Source organism: Hemitrygon akajei, chromosome 17 (genome assembly GCF_048418815.1).
Source record: "Hemitrygon akajei chromosome 17, sHemAka1.3, whole genome shotgun sequence".
NCBI lineage: Eukaryota > Metazoa > Chordata > Chondrichthyes > Myliobatiformes > Dasyatidae > Hemitrygon > Hemitrygon akajei.
The window spans coordinates 38,662,607-38,682,304 of record NC_133140.1 but is presented as its reverse complement, the minus strand read 5'-3'; the positions used below and the strand labels follow the sequence as shown (position 1 = coordinate 38,682,304).

Genomic DNA, 19,698 nt, shown 5'->3' with positions numbered 1-19,698 from the left:
CATGTAAAACACTGAGAAAATGTTTATTTGCTTTGGTTGTGAAAGGCAGAAGAAACAGAAGCATGTATCACTTCAAGTGTCATAAGATACATATTTCTTTGTCCAGAGACCAACCTTCTTTGATTGATTAAATTGTTTTACCATATGATTAAGGCACATATTCCAACAGTAAATATGTGCTACTTTGCTCTGGTTACTATTAAATATTGACATTCTTAGTTTTGGTCAAACTGAGGTCTAAGTCCTGAATAGTGTAAGAACAAGAAGAATCTTTTCTTAATGTCACAAATATGTTATTTTTGCATTTTGGTTTTCAATTTACTAAAACAGAAATCAGAGGAATAATATCAGGATGTTACTAAAACACCAACAAGGATGGTTTGAAAACAACACAGCTCATTACAAGTGATTGTCCACTTCTACTTGTTTCAGTTGGTTAACATACAGATGTCATTGATCTTCGAATATATGTCGAAAATAGTCAAGGGAACAGATGCATAAACTTTCGAGTTAAAAACAGCACTTCATATTAACCACTTGATTTTAACCTTAAATTATAAAAAAAGTTAATCATAAATCATATTTCAAACAAAATGTAACTACATGTTCTTTAGACTTCACTTTTTTTGTAGAAGGTAGAATAACTAAAGCATTGCAGGTTCTGGAATTCTTGAGGCGCTGCCCTTTGAAGAAGTTGGGAGAGCTGTGGACATGATGGAACTGTTTGAGTCTACAATTGCCTGCAGCCTCTTAAAATGCAACCCAGCAGAATACTCTCCACAATACACCTGTAGAAATTTTCCAGTGTCTTTGGTGACAAACCAGATCTCCTCAGACTCCTCAAGTATAACTGTTGGTGTGATTTCTTCATGACTGAATCAAAATATTGAGCCCAAGATAGATCCTCAGAGATATTGACACCCAGGAAGTTGAAGCGGCTCCCTCTTTCCATTGTTAACTCCTCAATGAGGAATGTTATTGTGGTGAACTACATATACCTGTCTGGACTGCTCCTGTGGCTCCACCCACAGACCCCTGCTGACTGCTCCTGTGGCTCCTCCCACAGACCCCTGTATAAAGGCGATTGAGGTCTGAGCCCGGCCTCATTCTCCAGGATGTAGTGTTGTTCATTCTTCCAGTCAATAAAAGCTGATATCTCGTTTCTTACGTCTCAGAGTGAGTTATTGATGGTGCATCAGTTATCAATTCTCTCAACTTCCCCTTCCTGAAGTCCACAATCAATTCCTTGTTCTTGATGATGGTAAGTGCAAGGTTATTGTTGCAACATAACTCACCCAGCCGATCTCACTCCTGTAACACCTCCTTGTCACCATCTGAGATTTTACCAACAGCTGCGTCATTGGCAAATTTATAGAAGACGTTTGAGCTCTGCCACACAGTCAGGAGTGTAGAGAGGGTAAAGCAGTGGGCTAAGCACACATCCTTGAAGTGTGGCTGTATTGACTGTCATCACAGAGGAAATGTCATTATCAACCCTAACTGAATGTGCTCCTAATGAGGAAGTCAAGGATCCAGTGGCAGAGGGAGATACAGAGGCCCAGGTTTTGAAGACTGTTAATTAACAGTAGGGGGATGACGCTGTTGAATGTTCAATAACCAGCAGCTGGGCGTAAGTACTGCTGTTGTCCAGGTGGTCTAAAGCCAACTGGAGAGCCATTGAGATTGTTGCTGGTACAGACCTGTTGTGGCAGTAGGTAAACTGCAGCAGGTCCAAGCACCTGGTTAGTCAGGAGTTAATTCTAGCCATGATCAACCTCTGAAGGCATTTCAACACTGTAGACTTCCTGACAGGCGATAGTCATTGAGGCTACTCTCTCTGCTCTTCTTGGACACCAATATGACTGATGTCCTTTCAAAGCAGTAGGGAATCTCCAACTGCAGCTGTGAGAAGCTGGCACAGATTTTCCGTACCCAGCCAGGTACACCATCAGGGCCTAAAGCCTGGTGAGGGGTTCAACGCCCCTCAGGGCAAAGCTTTCTGCTGCAGTACTTCTGGAATGTGCTCCATCAGGAAATGTAGCTTACTGTCTGTCTCATTCCCATTTACTCCTTTCCCCCATGCATCTGCTCTCAACCCTCCACTTCTCCGGCCAGAACGTTTCACCCCAACCCCTGCAGAAGCAGAAGGTGCAACACTTGAAACATTGAGTGTGTGCCTTTCCTGAAGCTATTAATGAGAAGACGTAATGTCCTGGGTGGTGAGGGCCATTAATGATGGATGCGGCCTCCTCAGGTCAACACACTTCGAAGATGTCCTTGACGGCGGAGAGGCTAGTGCTGGCTGACTCTGCGGCTTCTCCCAATCCTGAACAACGGCGGTTCTATGATGCAATCAGTCTAGGAAGCCGAGGGTGAGTGGTGAAGGTTGCTTCTTGGAATGGAGGCTGGAGGTCAGTGTTGTGCACAGGGATTGATGCTAACACACTTGTGTGTTATTTATATCAATGATTTGGATGCAAATGCACAAGGCTTGATCAGCAGGCATGCAGATGACACAAAATCAGCAGCTCTTCTGGATAGTGAAGAAGGTTATCATAGGGGATTCGGCTAGGGAATGGGCTGAGGAGCGGCAAATGGAACTCAATGCAGAGAAGTGTGAGGAGATGCATTTTGGAAGGTCAAACCAGCTTAAGACTTACACTATGAGTAGTAGGGCATTAAACAGTGTAATAGAACAGAGGAGCCTAGGGGTACAAGTGCAGAGTTTGTTGAAAGCACAGGTAGATGAAAAGCACACTGGCCTTCAGTCTCGGCACTGAGTATAGGAGCTGGGACATTATGTCGCAGTTGTACGAGCCAACGGTGAAGTAGCACTTGGAGTATCACGCGGAGTTTTGGTCACCCTGTCATAAGAAATAACTGGTTAAACTGGAAAAGCGCAGACACGATTTAAGAGGATGTTACCAGAACCAGAGGGCCTGAGTTATAGGAAAACATTGGGCAGGCTGGGCCTTTATTCTTGGAAAGTAGGAGGATGAGGGAGTGATCTTATAGGAATGTTGAAGATTTTGAGAGGCAAGGATAAGGTAACAGTCTTTTCCCAGTGTAGGGGTGACCAAAACTAGGGGGCACAGAGTTAGAGCAAGAGGTACCTGACAGGCAACATTTTCCATACAGAGGGGGTTGAATATATGGAACAAGCTGTCAGAAAAGACAGCTGAGGCAAATAAAACAGTATAATTTAAGATGCACTTTAATAAATACATTGAAGCACAGGGCTTAGAGAGCTACTGTATGTGCCAAGTGAAGGAAATTGGGACTATCTGGGTGGGCATCATAACTGGCTATTGACTAGTTGTGCTGAAGATCCAAAACCTGTGCTGGATTGCTCCATGACTCTATTCAATTCATAATGCAGCTTTAAGCATTAGCCAATGGTTACTGAGGTGATGGGTAGCTGGAACCATTTGTGGGAGGAGATGGGAAAACATTTGGGGAGACAGATGTATGAGTGATGGGTGAATGGATCCGGATTGGGTGGGGGGGGGGGAACAATAAGACAACAATGAGTAAAGTTGGGGGGAAGTAGTTAGAGGGCAAGAGTGATGGAAAAATAAAAAGGAGAAAGAACTTGGATGAACAATTCAGAGTGGGTAAAGGAAAGGGGGAAAAAGAGTAGATTACCTGAAATTGTTACCCTTGACTCTGGCTGCATTATAACCATATAACAATTACAGCACGGAAACAGGCCATCTCGGCCCTTCTAGTCCGTGCCGAACGCTTACTGTCACCTAGTCCCACTGACCCGCACTCAGCCCATAACCCTCCATTCCTTTCCTGTCCATATACCTATCCAATTTTACTTTAAATGACAATACCGAACCTGCCTCTACCACTTCTACTGGAGGCTTGTTCCACACCGCTGCCACTCTCTGAGTAAAGAAATTCCCCCTCGTGTTACCCTTAAACTTTTGCCCCCAACTCTCAACTCATGTCCTCTTGTTTGAATCTCCCCTACTCTCAATGGAAAAAGGCTATCCACGTCAACTCTATCTATCCCCCACATAATTTTAAATACCTCTATCAAGTCCCTCTTCAACCTTCTACGCTTCAAAGATTAAAGACCTAACTTGTTCCACCTTTTCCTGTAATTTAGGTGCTGAAACCCAGGTAACATTCTAGTAAATCTTCTCTGTACTCTCTCTATTTTGTTGACATCTTTCCTATAATTCGGTGACCAGAACTGTACACAATACTCCAAATTTGGCCATTCAACTGAAACAGCTGAGTTCACTGACCTTTAGTAGCTTCTCCCCGTAATTTCCCAGTTCTTCCTACCAGTAAACCACCTCACTTTCTGTGTTACATCCTATTTGCCATATCGCCTAACTAAACTTAACTTCAGAAGGCTTGTGGGCAATTTATTTCTTTCTTGCAGCCCAGCTTTGTAGCAAGAGAAAACTTGGATGCATTACACTCTCTCCAAGTTCATTCTGGCATGGTTATGCCAAACCCACCAGGTACCTGCTAATTTCGGAAGCAGAGTACTGAGTAGAGAAACGTCTATTCAAGGCCGAGTGAAAAACCATTGCTAGAGACAACTTTCAGGGAAACTTATTTCAACCAGTTGTTAAATTGAAGGCTTTCAGCACAAAACCAGGAATTGATGATTCCAAGAAGAAAAAAAAAGTTTGAGAACTTTCCTGCTAAATCAAAAAAATTTTTAAGCTCACAAGTGTATTGCTACAGCACTGGCAATGACAGCCAAAGAATTATTCCTGCATAAATGAAAGGCAGGTTGTTACTTGAATATGAAAGAAGCACTATCCAACCTCTTGAATCATACATCATAATAAGAACATTTCCAAAGCAACGCCTTGATTAATGGAGGAACTCCCATAATAAAGAAACACACTTTGGAAGGTGGCTAGTCACAAGAATTAGAACTCTAAAGACAGTCTAAAAAGGAAGCACACAAAGGAGAGAAAAATAGCAAAGTGGAACAATTTAGAAAGGAAGTTTGGGAGGGCTAGCGTCTGAAACTGTTACAGTCAAACCTTTGGCCTTCTTACTCAGTCTCCTGCTCATTCGCAATACCTTCTACTAGTCTACCTGGCATTATCTTCACTTGACTACAGGGAACCATATGTAAATACAACAAACAGAAAACCTGCAGAAGCTGGAAATCCAGGCATCACAACAAAATGCTGGAGGAACTCAGCAGGCCGGGCAGCATCTGTGGAAAAGAGTGCAGTTGACGTTTTCAGCCAAGACCCTTCGGCAGGACTGGAAAACTAAAGGAGTCAGAATAAGAAGGTGGAGGGGAGGGTGGGAGGAAAGAAACACAAGGATGTAGGTGAAACTGGGGAGGGGGTTGTGGGTGGGGATGAAATACAGAGCTGGGAAGTTGATAAGTGAAAGAGATACAGGGTAGGAGACAGAGGAATCTGATAGGAGAGGTCAGAAGACTACAAAAGAAAAGGGGAAGGAGTGCCAGAAGGCAGTGATGGGCAGGTCCTGTGAGTCTGTTGGGTTCTGGTGCAGCCTCCTGTATATCACTGAGATCCGATGTAGATTGGGTGACTGCTTTACCAAGCACCTGCGATCTGTCCACCAGTCTCCCAGTGGCCACCCATTTTAATTCTGCTTCCCATTCCGGCATGTCAGTCCATGGCCTACTCTACTGCCGTGATGAAGCCACGCTCAGGTTGGAGAAACAACATCTTATATTCCGCCTGGGTAGCCTCCAACCTCATGGCATGACATCGATTTCTCAAGCTTCCAGTTATATGCCAACCCCCCTTCGCCATTCCCATTTCCCTCTCTCACCTTCTCTCTTTACCCGCCCATCAGCTTCTTCTAGTGCTCCTCCACCTTTTCTTTCTTCCGTGGCCTTCTGTCCTCTCCTATCAGATTCCCCTTCTCCAGCCCTGTATCTCTTTCACCAATCATTTCCCAGCTCTTTACTTAACACCTCCTCCCCACCCCAGTTTCACCTGTCACCTTGTGTTTCTTCCCCCCCCCCCCCTCCACCTTCTTACTCTGACTTCTCATCTTTCTTTCTCCAGTCCTAATGAAGGATCTCGGCCCAAAACATCAATTGTACTCTTTTCCTTAGATACTGCCTGGCCTCCTGAATTCTTCCAGCATTTTGTGTACGTTGCTCATATAATTGCAATATTTACTTCATTTACTGATATCCCTCCTACAACAGGAAGATTAGATAAATACGAGGGGTGATAGATAAATTCGTGGCCTAAGGTAGGAGTTAGAAAACCTAACACATTTATTTTTCAACATAGTCCCCTCCTACATCTACACACTTAGTCCAGCGGTCGTGGAGCATATGGATCTTGGGTGGCCACTGGGAGATCCCACTTTTTCTACAATAATCACTCAAAGAGTTGAACTGCATGTGGATGTAACGAGAGCTGTATAACATTTCCTTCTACCTTAGGCCATGAACTTATCAATCACCCCTGCTGTGGACACTTCCTGGGGGTCCAAGATCCGTATGCTCCACAATTGCTGGACTAAGTGTGTAAATGTAGGAGGGGACTATGTTGAAAAATAAATGTGCTAGGTTTTCTAAAATTGACTCCTTCTACCTTAGGCCACGAACTTAACAATCACCCCTCGTAGAGCAGAAACGTCACTGTGGTCATTGTTCTACGATGTTTGATAAATAATGAAACAGAACTTACTTCATCTTAAGTAATAAACCAAAATTCATTGCTTTAGCTCCTGAAATTTAATCAATTGTTCCAATCTTAACACAATTTCTCTCCTCAAAAGAGCTGATGAAAGAGGTGCATGTATTGGTTGAATGAGCTTCAATCTCTATATCCTCCCATCAAGAAACACACCCTCCCTTTCAAAGCATCACCACTTTTCCTCTTACCACATTCATTCTACTGCAAAGACCTTGGTTCCGTTTCAGTCCACATTAATTCCAACATGAACAAAATTCATCTCTTCTCTATTATGCTCCTCTCTACATCTAATTCATATCCCAGCTGCTTTGCCATCCTGACTGTCTCTGCCTTTTGTAATCTCATTGGCTGCAGAGCCATCAATCATTTCATTTGGGCACAATGGAAAAGGAGCCTCCATCCCAGTTGGCCCTTGCTCCACACAGCTGTTGAAGTGAGACAAAATGGTTGAATGTGATATTGATTCCAAATTAAGCCTTCAATTCCAAATTGTATTCATTGCAGACTTTTTCACTCTGTTGATTAAAAACTCAGAGCCATAAAAATGTGTATAGTAGACGATGATACAAGTGATTATTTTCAAGGTCATTATTCTGGCTCGTTGTTACTTTTACTTTTTATTCCCCAACTCATTTCTAAATTTTGTCACACTTACTGGATGTATTTAAGAAGTCAGATTCCCTTTAATCTATTTCCTTGTGCACATAGTCAATCAGTACACATAGCTTTTTAATAATGATTTAAAAAGTCTTCTACACAATGATTAATGCTTTCTATAAAATTAATGAGCTTTAAACTAAAACTATTAGGGAATGTTGGATTAATGAGATTCAAATGCCCTCATTTGGGGCAAGATTCAGTTCTTATCTGTTTGTGTCATTTCAGATAATCAAGTGACTGATCAAATACACTGCTTTGTGATATTGAGGACATTCTGTCCATTGAGTCATTGCCATCTCGGAGAGAGAGAACTTCACCATCCCAATCCCAAATACCCCATCAGCTGTTCACCTACCCCCCCCCCACCCCATGCTACATCATATTAATGCATATTATGATAAACATGAATGGTTTGAGACATAAACCCATTCTCTCCTCACACTTCTTCAATGACCCAGATGCTAAAAGGCAAAACCAATCTATTTTCATATGAGCAAAAACAACATGCACAGGAGTTTGGCTCAGGTCAAATGGTTGCAGGTCAATTTAGATAAATTAGGCAAATCAATCCCATGGTTGGCAAAGTTAGTCCCTGATTAAATATAAAAGATATGCATATGAAGTCAGGACACTCCAAACATCTGTAAAGACCTCCATATATCACCCAAGCTGAAGGGCTTGAATAAGGACAATCTAAATCTTGGAGTTTATGTCATTTGTAAAACAAGATGGAAACTAAGAGGGCTGTCACTAAAATTGTTAAAACTAGATGCTGAACACAATCCATTTAAGAGAGGTCTACATACCAAGTTATAAAGTTAACATTGTAGAAACAAGCTCTTCAGCCTACCCTGAGTAGGCCCTATTGAAGTTCCTATCAATACTAAGCTCATTTAACAGCATTTGGTCTACAGCCTCCTATGCATTGGCAATTCTCAAGGGTTCACAAAGAAGCTTCTTAAGATGTTGTGTGCACTTGCCTCCATCTTCTCAGTCAGCACTTTACAAATTGCAACTAGCCCCCGTTGAAATAAAATCTTCCTTTGATTCATTCTAAACTTCATATTTCTCATCTTAAACCCATACCTTCTGGTTTTAACCACCTTTGCCATGAGGACCTGATGGAATGAACATAGATTTCTCAAACTTCTGATAATGACCATTTCCCATCCCCTTTTCCCTCTCTCACCTTGCCCGCCCACCCATCTCCTCCCTCTGGTGCTCCTCCCCCCTTTTCTTTCTTTCATGGCCTTCTGTCTCTTTCACCAATCACCTTCGCAGCTCTTTACTTCACCCCTCCCCCTCCAGGTTTCACCTAACACCTGGTGTTTCTCTCTCCCTTCTCCCCACCTTTTCAATCTACTCCTCAGTTTTCTTTTCTCCAGTCCTGCCGAAGGGTTTTGGCCCGAAACGTTGATTGTACTTTTTTTGCCCATGGATGCTGCCTGGCCTGCCGAGTTCCTCCAGCACTTTGTGTGTGTTACATGAGGAATGATAGCTAGCTGCGCCTCCCACTTCTATATACCTCTCACAGCAGAACCCTCATTCTCATCTGCTCTAAAGCAAACAACCCCCACCTAACCAGTCTCTGTTCATAACTGAAGCTTTCCATCTCGGGCAACACCCAGGTAAATCTCCTTTCCACCCTCTCCGAAACAATTGCATCCTTCTCACAGTAAGTAATCAGAACTTCACTATATTCCACACTAAACGCTGGAGGTGATAGGCGAGACCAGGCGAGGGGGACGGTGGGTGGGATAGAGCAAGCAGCTGGGAGATGGTAGGTGGGAGAGGTAAAGGGTCCGTGGCCAATGGAAGAAAGGGGAATTGAGATGCATAACCACCAGAGATCCTGCCTTTTGCCGCAGAGAGCAGGTGCTTGATGAAGAGGTCCCTGCATCTGTATTGGGTCTCACCGGTGTAAAGTCCACACCAGAGAGCCAAATGCAACAGATGACCACGGTGGGTAAAGTGTTACCCCATATGGATGGACTGTTCGGGCCCCTGAACAATAGTGAGGGAGGAGGTATATCACTTAACCCACTCGCAGGGACAAGTGTCAGGACGGAGATCAGTGGGGAGCAGATGAGTAGACAAAGGAGTCATGTTCTTTATGATCCCTACCCAAGTGGAAAGGGGTGGGGTGGAGGAAGGGAAAGATGCGCTTAACAGGAGGATGCCTTTGCAGATGGTAGAAGATTGCTGACCTGGATGCAATGGCTTTAAGGTGATAAGGACAAGGGGAAGCCTATCGCTGTTATGGAGGCAAGAGGATGGAGTGAGGGGAGATGTGCAATAAATGGAAGAGATAGAACAAGAACTTTCTTCACCACCATCAAGTTTTGGAATCTTTAGACCTGTACACCAGTACAAGTTCCTCATTACTCCCTGGCCCCAGACAATTTCTCTCTTTTAAGAGATCCACCCCCCCCCCCCCCCAACAAAAATGCTTCACCTCAGTTATTAGAATGAAATTCCATCTGCCGTTGCTTGCCTTTTGATCGCTGGCCCCTCTGATTTGTAATGACCAGTGTGCCCGTATTCTTCAATAAAACGGTATAAATAAGCCAGTTCTAAAATCTGTAAACAAATCATCGCAAACTCCATGTTGTCAACACCGTCCACAGAAACCAGAAAAGGAAATGTGATTGTGTACAATTGTGAAATATACTTAACATGCCAATGAGGTAGAAGGTAACGACCTTTCGTGTGCAGTTCAAATTCCTTTGGGCGCTAGTAGCAAAAGATCAGCTTAGAGGGAATATTGCTTCTGATCAATATCATTCCATAGCCCGACCCCCTGGCCTTACACGGGAGCAATCATTGCCAACATAGTGTCACAATTGAAAACGAGAAAATTAACAAATCCTAATGTTGTATACAAAACAGATTCAATTATGCAACTTTAAACTTTATTGGCTATACAAAGCATACAATTTATACTTTCCAAGTTTCAAACTTGCTCTATTAACTAAAGTACATACAACTCAATCAGCCTCACACGAGACCTTTTCAAAATCTTGTTCTGCTGATATTGCACTTTGCATTAAGGCACATAGGGAAGAAAATCATGGATAACAAGGTATTAGTGCTCCAACAGCAGGTAATTTGTCACTTAGTCATCATAGTGTAAAAAAAAATTCATCCTTATTGCTTACAGGCATATACAAAAAATTTCTATTGCATGCATTAGAGGCAATACCTATCTTTGTGTCATAATATACAAATGGTTTAACATAAACACTGCATGCACATTAAGAACAGCAAGTCTACATGTGGCTCTGAAGCTACTAGGTTTAAATAAAATATATAACTTAACTAGTTAGCATTCTCAAGTTTTGCAAGTCACTTCCATGTCAGTATGAAGTCAAAAATCATAAATGCAAGTTGGTAGTTAAAAAGGTAGAATATTGCAGTTTATTATGGCTTTTGCATTAGTGCATGACCCTTTGGCAGAAAGGGGGTGTCCCACACTTTGTAAGTTTCCTTTTTTGCCACATTCTGTACAAGGCCACTTTCCTTTAAGGACTTGTCATGCATTTCCCATGGGTACGAAGATTGGCAAATCAATGATGGGTCTTACACCAACCGGAGGCTTATGCACTGATGACCAATAAGTTGTCCATTCTTTTCCGATATAGCTCGTGTAGCCATCTCAAGGGTTGGAAAAGTCACCAAAGCTTCTCCACTGGGCTGGCCATTGAAGTTATACAGAATTAAGATTGTATCTGCTTGGAGCTGAACGGGAGAAAAAAAAGGGGAAAACTGAAGTGTACACAGAAATTCTTGATACAAGTTGGAGATTCTTCAATTGATAAATGAGCAAGTCAATCTAATGACTTAGACCATCCAGCTGGTAGATGTTCATCTAAATGAAAATTTAAGTTGACACAAAATTTAAAGAGTAAATTTGGATCACGTTAGTTTAAAGAAGTTAGTGGGCAGACTACAATCAAGCTGCCACATAAATAACATTATAGCATTTTAAGCATTGCTAATATTATAACAAACCAAGAAGTCAGAAAAACAAAGGAAAGCAGAATTCAGGACAGTAACCAACAGCCAAAAAGGGGAAAACAAAAGATAAGCTTTTCAATGCACAAAGGGAGAGGTGGCAACAAACAAAATGGTGCACTTAAAGAGCATTTCAGCAAATGGAAGTTTATTTCATAACAATTGTAACTGATTTCACCAGATCTACTCAAGATGTGGGTGGAAGGATCCAGTGAGTGCTGCAATTAGTCAGCAAGTCGAGCAGCATTCTTAGAGGGTGAAACCATTAGAATTTCAGGTTTCTCCTCCACCTGCAGAATGTTCCCAGCACTCAGTTTTACCTTTGTGCAAAGGAATTTAGTCCTAGTCATTCTGAAGATAAAATTTTTAAAGAGCGCACCACTTTGTCTGAAAATAAACATAATATCCTTTGATATCAGGAAAGGACCAAATTTAATCGATTCTCCAGGCTATAATCTACCAGAGAAGAAAATTCCATGTAAATACATCTCACGCTCACATAGGAAACACTATTTCCATGTGTAACCTCCTTCTCCTTCATGTCCACACCTTTCCATCTTTTCAAAGTAGTAAAGGAGCCATGGGCATTGGCATCAGTCTACACAGTGTTAGCTCCCTATCCTGTACCCAACATTTCTCCAGTTCGCTCTTGAGGAATGGAAAAAAAGGGGCAATAAAAGTACCTGCACTGAACTGACTCTGGTCACTGTGGTTACATGTCACCTGACTAGGAGATTTCTCCCTCCCCCCCCACTGGCATTATCATAGCCAAGCAGGTTTCTTTAACCAGCACCACTCCCACCAATTTCATTCCTCGCTGTTGAGAAAACACGGCTAGAGCCACTGCACAAAAGCTAGCTGCAAATACCTCGTCGTGGGTTTGCAGCTCCACCCTTGCAAGATGCCGGAAAAGATGAGAGTCTCAGAGATGAGGCCGAGAGAGAGAAATGGAAATCCCAGTTAGGAAACGTCAGTGGTATCACTCCAGAGTGAAGCCTGGCCAGAGAGGCAGCTGGGAAGTTGCTCCCTTACCTTATTGACATTTGTAAAGGTGGTCATCTACAAACAGACCCACTCTTTGGGTGCCTGATACATACTCCTTGCTTGTTCGTTCATCTGAATAAGGCCGCTGTAGTCATCAGGTGCATACTACAGTACAAGTTTGAATATACACATCAGTCAATAGGAACATTGCTTGCTGAGTGCATGCTTCACCACAAATTGCAAACCTAGAAAGTTTTTACCCTGGGCTTTAACTTGGCAAAAGAGAATTTTAGATTTTTTAAAAAAGATTAAATTAAAATCCGTTTAACTTAATGATGAAAGGCACCATTGTTAGGAATTTCTTCAGGAGAAGTAACTCGTGTCTAACTCTGCTATACCTCTGCCTCAAACATATCACGGTGACTGTGGTCAAAAGTCATGAACAGGAGCATCAGGAGCCATTCATTCAGGACGAAGAGGGCATAATCTTAATGAGAATGGGTCTGATTTACAGATTTAGGGAGCTCGAGTGTGACAATTTGCTTCACATAGGCACTCTACACTAGCTCAGCAGAACCAGCAGATCTTCCTGCAGTGACACAGCAGACATTTCAATGATGTGTGGGGCACAGGTGGTAAGGGGGAGCCATCTTCCACTTTAGGGAAAAAAAAATAAAAACACTGTCCTGCCATTTTATTTCAGAGGTAAGTATTGAAGTGATTGTGATTCCAGCCAGCAAGGAGTGTTAGGGTGGGACTTCCACGCTGTCACCAGGTCTACGGTGCTGGTTGGGGGGGAAGCCTGCGAGAGTCTTCCCCTGCTATCTGATTGATGCAAATTCTGGCATCAAGACTGGGTCAGCACAATCTGGCCCAGAGTGAACAAGCCTTGTTGCTGATGGTAGTACTGGAAAGCCACACACCCGCCCCCACGAGGCTACACAATAATGATCACTCAGTTCAGTGAGCCCAGGTGAATCATGTTACAACACTGCCTTTGATTAAAGGTGCAAGAATAACTTTATACAAAACACCCCCCCCCCCCAAAAGTCAAAATTGATTTAAAAAATATTACAGGTCACACAAGAAAGACAGTGCAGTTCACCCTGGTGTACATTAATAAGATCAAAAGCATCTACCATCCAGCAAAAAATAACTTCAGGGAAAAGATTAGACCAGTTAAATATCACATTTCAAGAAAGGGGAATGTTAGTTAAGTGGTTCTGGGAGAACTGTGAAAACAAATGGGGTTGGGAAGTGCCAGTTAAGTCTTTTACGGTTTCTAACGTGCTTGGAGTTTAACTTTCATTATAACTGTAAAATTCTCTCTTGCCAATTTCAAAATTAAAAGAGATGGGGTGGAGAACATCATTACTTCAGGCATCTGAAGTAAAAAGGATCAGAATTACATTAAAGCAAACATGTACATTCCAAACTCACGCATTGCAGTCAATCTGTCATGGATTCATTAACCCTGATAAAGGCCCATCCACCATTTTCCAAAAACCATTACCTTGCAACTAACCTGCCGGATAGGTTGTTCAATTATTAGCATATTACCAGACCTGCTCTCACACAATGCCATTTTGTTTTAAGTGATTCCCCCATTATGGAATGAGATGGCAGGAAGGAGCAAAGAGGCAGACAAATCCAGAAAAATTATTGAAAACAAACATTAGCTCAAACCTCCTAAATTGCATATCCAAACATGAACATGTGGAACCAGGGCAGTTGAAAATTTGGCAGTCTTAATTTTCCTTACTGCATGTTTAATCCAATACAATCTCAGTAGTCTGGGAGAGAGCCGGGAAGAAACATTTTGAAGTCCCCATGCAGAATTTTTGTATGAAGCACAGACCAGTAAATATAATGAGGTTAGATTTCCTTCCTTACAAGCAATACATCAGGCTTGGCTCTGTAAAATACTCTGAAATGTGTTCTGATGGTCTGATATCTGGTGGAACTAGAAAATAACATTTGGTTATGCTGTCCAGCTTATTCAAAGAGCAAGAGACAACAGTTAACACAGTTCACTGGGTTGAGGGAAGGAAACAGAATAATTTAAAAATATCAGGCAATAGGACCTTTTTATAATTAACTCCTAACATACTGGGAATTCAGAATGGACTCAAATCAAAGACAGATTCTATATTCTTCAGAATCAGCTTGGGGTTTAGTGAAAACAAAATAAACATTCAAATGGAATGAGAACAAGGCTTTTAAGAATTAAGATTTTTCATCACAAGCCAATTAGTTGGTGACCATCCCACAGGTAAGGAATGGGACTAAGGTTAAAATCATTACTAATGTCCACTGAAAATGAAAGGAACATCTTGCTCCTCGGAATTCAGTTTCACCAGTTTTATTGTGATGGTGCAGCAGCTGCCAACACCAGCCACCCGGATACAATCCCAGTCTCCAGTGTTATATACATGGCATTTGCACGTCCTCCACTGCTGACTGCTCCTGTCTCCTCCCACATCCCAGAAGATGCAGGCTGATAGGTTAATTATCCCTTGTCTGTAGATGAGTCTTAAACTCTGGGGAAACAGATGGAAAGGTGGGGAGAATGGTACAGCAGTGTTATGTGAGGGGGTTTAAACTCACCTGATGCCTTCCATGCTGTTTGACTTTAGAGCTACAGTGTGAACAGTGGAAAAGCACCCATCATTTTTAAAATACCCATTTAAACTACAATTGAATGCATTTAATTAGTGTGCAAACAACATTTTCCACTGGATGAAAGGTAGCAACTTGAGATTTACACACAAAATACTCCAGCACAACAACACTCCATTTGATAATTTCACTGAAAGGATTTAAATTAATTTCAATTACTAAGGACAGGTATAAGTTGATATAAGATCTTCAACTTAAAAAGTAGTTGGTAAGAAGCAGCAGATTACAAGAAAGGCCAAGATGCTAAAACATTAAATTTGCAAAGAGACTCATTAGTATAGAGACAGAGCATTTTAATGGCTCAGAAAGGTGACTTGTACTACAGCAGGTCTGGTATTACTGCAACTGTTTATCAGACTGAACAAGACATGCAGTACGAAAACTCCAAAACAAAAAAGGATTCCACGTAAGGGAAGGGAACCCAAAACCAACCATCCGATTTCTCCCAAAACTGGAATAAAGTCTAAATTAGATCACCATTAACAGCTGACACGATCAATACCCACGTGAAGTGCAATTTTTCACAGAATTCCCATTTTCACAGGGCCATACCAAGCTAGAGGCGGTTCCAAAATGCATTCACTTTAAGATCAGCACGCCATTCAACACATCCGGGAGAGCAAGAGAAATAGAATGCATGAGAAAAAAAAATTCTTAGTTAGACATCCTTTAGGCCTTGGCCAACAGGTGAACCGTAACACCAACACTAAAGCTTCATAGCTGCACTGCGGTCTTAAAAATGACACTCAGGTAAAGATATCCCGAAATCAAAAGGAGCATTGCAGCTCAGGAGAAGGCCCTCAAAAGCAGAGAGATTGACGGTGTTTACCTGATATCCTTGGAAGAAGCTAAGGATGTCTTTCGTTGCAATGTTGTAAGGCAGGCCCTGCATGCGGACAAGTGCACCTGGCTGTGGTAACATGGCGTGGGTTGCCGACGACGCCGCAGCCGCTATTGCTGCCTGCGGAGCTGCAAAGTATCCGACCGTCGTCGGGGACACCGGAGGGCTGAAAGTTAACGCCAAATATTCTTAGAGAAAGGCGACGCGTGCGAGAACCAGTACCCACCGGCACTCCTGCTCATAAGCTGATCTAAATTTTAATGAGGGTTCTGAGCGCCACGGTATCGGCGACAATACGAGCAAGGAGGATTCCACTGAGAAAGTTACCTTGGATAGTAGGTCGTGTAATTCATATAAAGCTGAGTGGCAGTTGCCTGAGTAGGGTAATAGGCAACCGCAGGTGGTGCAGGCTGGGCTGACCGCGCTGGAGCCAGCAGGGCCTGGGGCTGATAGAGGGCCGCTTCAGCAGGTATTACAGCAGGCCCGGGCGAGAACGTCGGGTACGTTGGCGGTGAGAGGCCTGAAACACAAACAGCAAAGTGTGCGACTGAGAACAGAACGGAGGCTTATAAACAGTGCGTTTAAGTGCCCCAAATAGATATGCGTGTAATTAGCATTCAAAGGGGTCTGCACTCTGCAGGCAGCTGCTGCACACTCGGTGTCAAATGTATTGAATTTTGCATTCATGCATCTTCTTGGGTAATTTGATTTATCCCTGCATTTTGACTGGGGGGAAAAATGGCCACTTTGGTGAAAGGCAAAGGTTAATCCGAACATTTTATGGCATCGTGTTAAAGCACTTCCAAGACTGCACCCCGTCCTCAACCCACGAGCATCATCTCCAAAAATTTTCAAAATCCTACAACCCGGCAGACCTACTGCAGAGCTCCAGAAAATACCAAAAAGCAAAAGTCGCCCAGTACAAAACCCAATTTTGCCATTTGGTGAAGTGAGGAAGGGAGGGCAAGGCGTGGGGAGACAACGGGGGAAAAAAAAAATCAAAACCTCCATTCATTCTCAAGCCTCGATTGATGAAACGTTGATCACGGCAAACCAGATAAAGATGAAAAGGTAAACGAAGCTACAGCCTCCACCTACCACAATTTCAGCCTTTAGCAGCAAGAGAGCGTGAGAATTCAAAACTTACATGGTAACTTACATGGCGGCGGAGACAAGCCACTACGATTTAAAGTGCCACCCATTAAAACATAGCTCATTTCATCTCCGGAACACTGAAACACTTCCACATATCTGTCCTTCATTGTCTTCTTGTGACATTTCTGCGCAACCAAGAAGGCGCGGTCTGGAGACTTCATCTGAATGAAAGCATCGCCTGAAGGTCGGCCCTAGGAGTGCGGGGAGGAGACGGGAGAGGAGGAGAAATAGCAGTTAATTATACTCCCATCTTGAGGCTGTTGCAAATTATAGTCAAAAGAATCAACATTTTACATAGATACAGGTACAGTGAATCTACTAAAATCACACCTGCAGCTGGCTCAACCTAAAGCCACATTTACAGATTCTGGCTTACAAGGACTTCCAATAACTCTGCTATCAGGATAAAACATAACCCGAGTGGATGTCGCTTACTTCCAATAACGAATGTTTAGGAGCGGCTGCAGTGCTCTTTTTTTAAAAAAAAAACTACGCATAACTAACAGTTGTGAAAATACTCCATGCTTGGGCAGTTTTGTGAATTATCACAGAAACCAATATGCACACTAATTAGGCAATTCAACAACGCCATTTCCGCTTACTGAACAAACTTCAGTGTTGCTCATGACTTGTTAGTACTATCAGGTCTGTGTTACTCAAAATGAAACATGTGACATTTTGATTTTAGGAAATAGAAGATATGAATTGAACTGAGTTAAATGCATTAGTCCCAAGTATAATTTAAAGTAGTCAGCTAAGAATATGTTCAAAAATGTTTAGAACAGTATGGTTAAACTAATCTTGGTAGAATTAATGAATTAAAAATATTTTTCCAACACCTACTGAGGAATAAAAGCAGAGAGTATAACGCACTGAGATTTCCTTTAAAAATGCTATGTATTTTAGCACAGAAAATTGCTTTATCTACTCAAAATTTTATAGATGAGTCCAAAGTACTTAGACATTAATATATGTCAATGCAGGATAATCTACAATATACAGGACCTCCACAGCTTACAAAGACCCAAGTAACGTACATAAGAACATTATGTACATGTGAACACAACCTCAACACACGAACGAGAGACTGATGGGGTGGATTTGCTTGCTACTGCTGAACCACCAGCTGCCAGCCCTGTTTGCAGCCACATTTGCAAGTTATGAACAGCTCACAGAAATGGAACCTTGCTATAAACTGGGGACAACCTGCATGAGCTCTTAGTTGGAGGATATAGTAGAATGAATGTAAACAGCTGAAAGATGGAGTTAGACAAGAGATTATAAAATGACTATACAAGAACCTTCAAAGCTACTGCCAGCCAGAAGAAAGGTAGTTAAATATAGAAAGAGCTTCCTTGTAACTATTGTTCAATTATTAATCAATGATCAAGATAGCCATCAGATACCTTCTAAATGTATACTGCAAAGCTGAATCATAGTATTATTCTCTTCACGGAGTGGCACTATGCAAGAGGACTTCAGTTCCAAACAAGTTTCAACTCTAGACCAAACCTCCATAGCCATCACTCCTTTTTAACTAATCACTGGAGAAAAGGCAGTTAAAGTGAGAATCCTAGCAGAACATTATGCAAGAAATACTTTGGAACACCAATGCAAAATTTAACTTGCTGATACAAGTTTCAAGTTGTATGAAATTATAATTCAAAGGCCTGATTAATATAACCAAAATACTTTTACGACAAATGTAGATTTTTCAGAAATGCTGAAGTTTAGTATACAGTGTAGCTTTGGTTGGCGAATACAACAGAACCAGCAGATATCTAGGGTGAATTCTCATCAGAAGGCGCACCTATAAGAATGCCCATCCCAAATGTATCCATGAATCAGAAATGCTAACGTACACCTAGTCACTGTACAAATTAGAACCAAATTAAAACCTTCAACTCGTTTAAATTCAGATGTTGGCTATTATTAATTTTTATTATATGAGAAGGTATGTTACCTTTTTTCTCCTTAATAAACAGCTTTGGTCTTGGTATGGGTTAGATTTTTTTTGTAATAAATTAGTATAGTTCAATACAACTATTGATTAACTTACATGAATACAGGGTAATGAGATTGTTATTATGAACAGATATAATATACTTGGTAGTTTTTTTTTTTAAATCTTTTTTGACCTTTTATATACACTTTCTTGTACTCTGTATTCTTCCATGTAGAAACTAATAAAAAATATTGGAAAGGAAAAGTCAACCGAAATATTCGAAATATACTGCAACAAATGACTCTCAAGTCTACACAAGCCATTGGATCTGAGTCACAGTAACTTTTAATTTCTAATGCCTCAAAATGCATCAAACATGTAAGATTATTTGAGGTTTACTTGTCCATGACCAATATATCTAGCAGCCATAGCCCAAACACCAAATTTAAAGCATTCCAACAGGGCAACTTCTAAAGCTTTGATGGAAAGCTATACCAGGGCAACTTTCTGGGAGACAAAAAGGCAGCTGTTAAATCTTAATAGGAATTAATCTGCAGAGTTGGCCACGAACCCAAGTAAATAACCTATAGCCTACAGAATGTTGGTAAACCCATTTATCAAGAAAATATATTTAAGTAGACTTATACACAGATAATTGGATCTACATGTTAGAAGAGACCTGATTGAAGGGACTGTTTAAATAGAAGATAAATAATGTCAAACTCCAGAGACATTAAAGTGAATCA

The 19,698-nt window shown here is 41.7% G+C and overlaps 1 protein-coding gene across 3 annotated transcripts in view; it reads right to left on the bottom strand.

Annotated features, from left to right (window-relative positions):
- Positions 1 to 10,935: 10,935 nt before the first annotated feature.
- The window catches only part of esrp2 (epithelial splicing regulatory protein 2), a 37,792-nt gene continuing 29,029 nt past the window's right edge, over positions 10,936 to 19,698 (bottom strand). For 2 of the 3 annotated variants that reach the window (XM_073069942.1, XM_073069943.1), the window contains 5 exons: positions 17,000 to 17,198; positions 16,180 to 16,372; positions 15,841 to 16,018; positions 12,381 to 12,497; positions 10,936 to 11,072 (listed from right to left, as the gene is read on the bottom strand). In XM_073069942.1, the coding sequence (XP_072926043.1) occupies positions 12,408 to 12,497; positions 15,841 to 16,018; positions 16,180 to 16,372; positions 17,000 to 17,198 (660 nt within the window). In that variant the 3' untranslated portion in view covers positions 10,936 to 11,072; positions 12,381 to 12,407. The remainder of the gene's footprint in view (positions 11,073 to 12,380; positions 12,498 to 15,840; positions 16,019 to 16,179; positions 16,373 to 16,999; positions 17,199 to 19,698) is intronic. The other variant, XM_073069944.1, reaches the window with a different exon arrangement.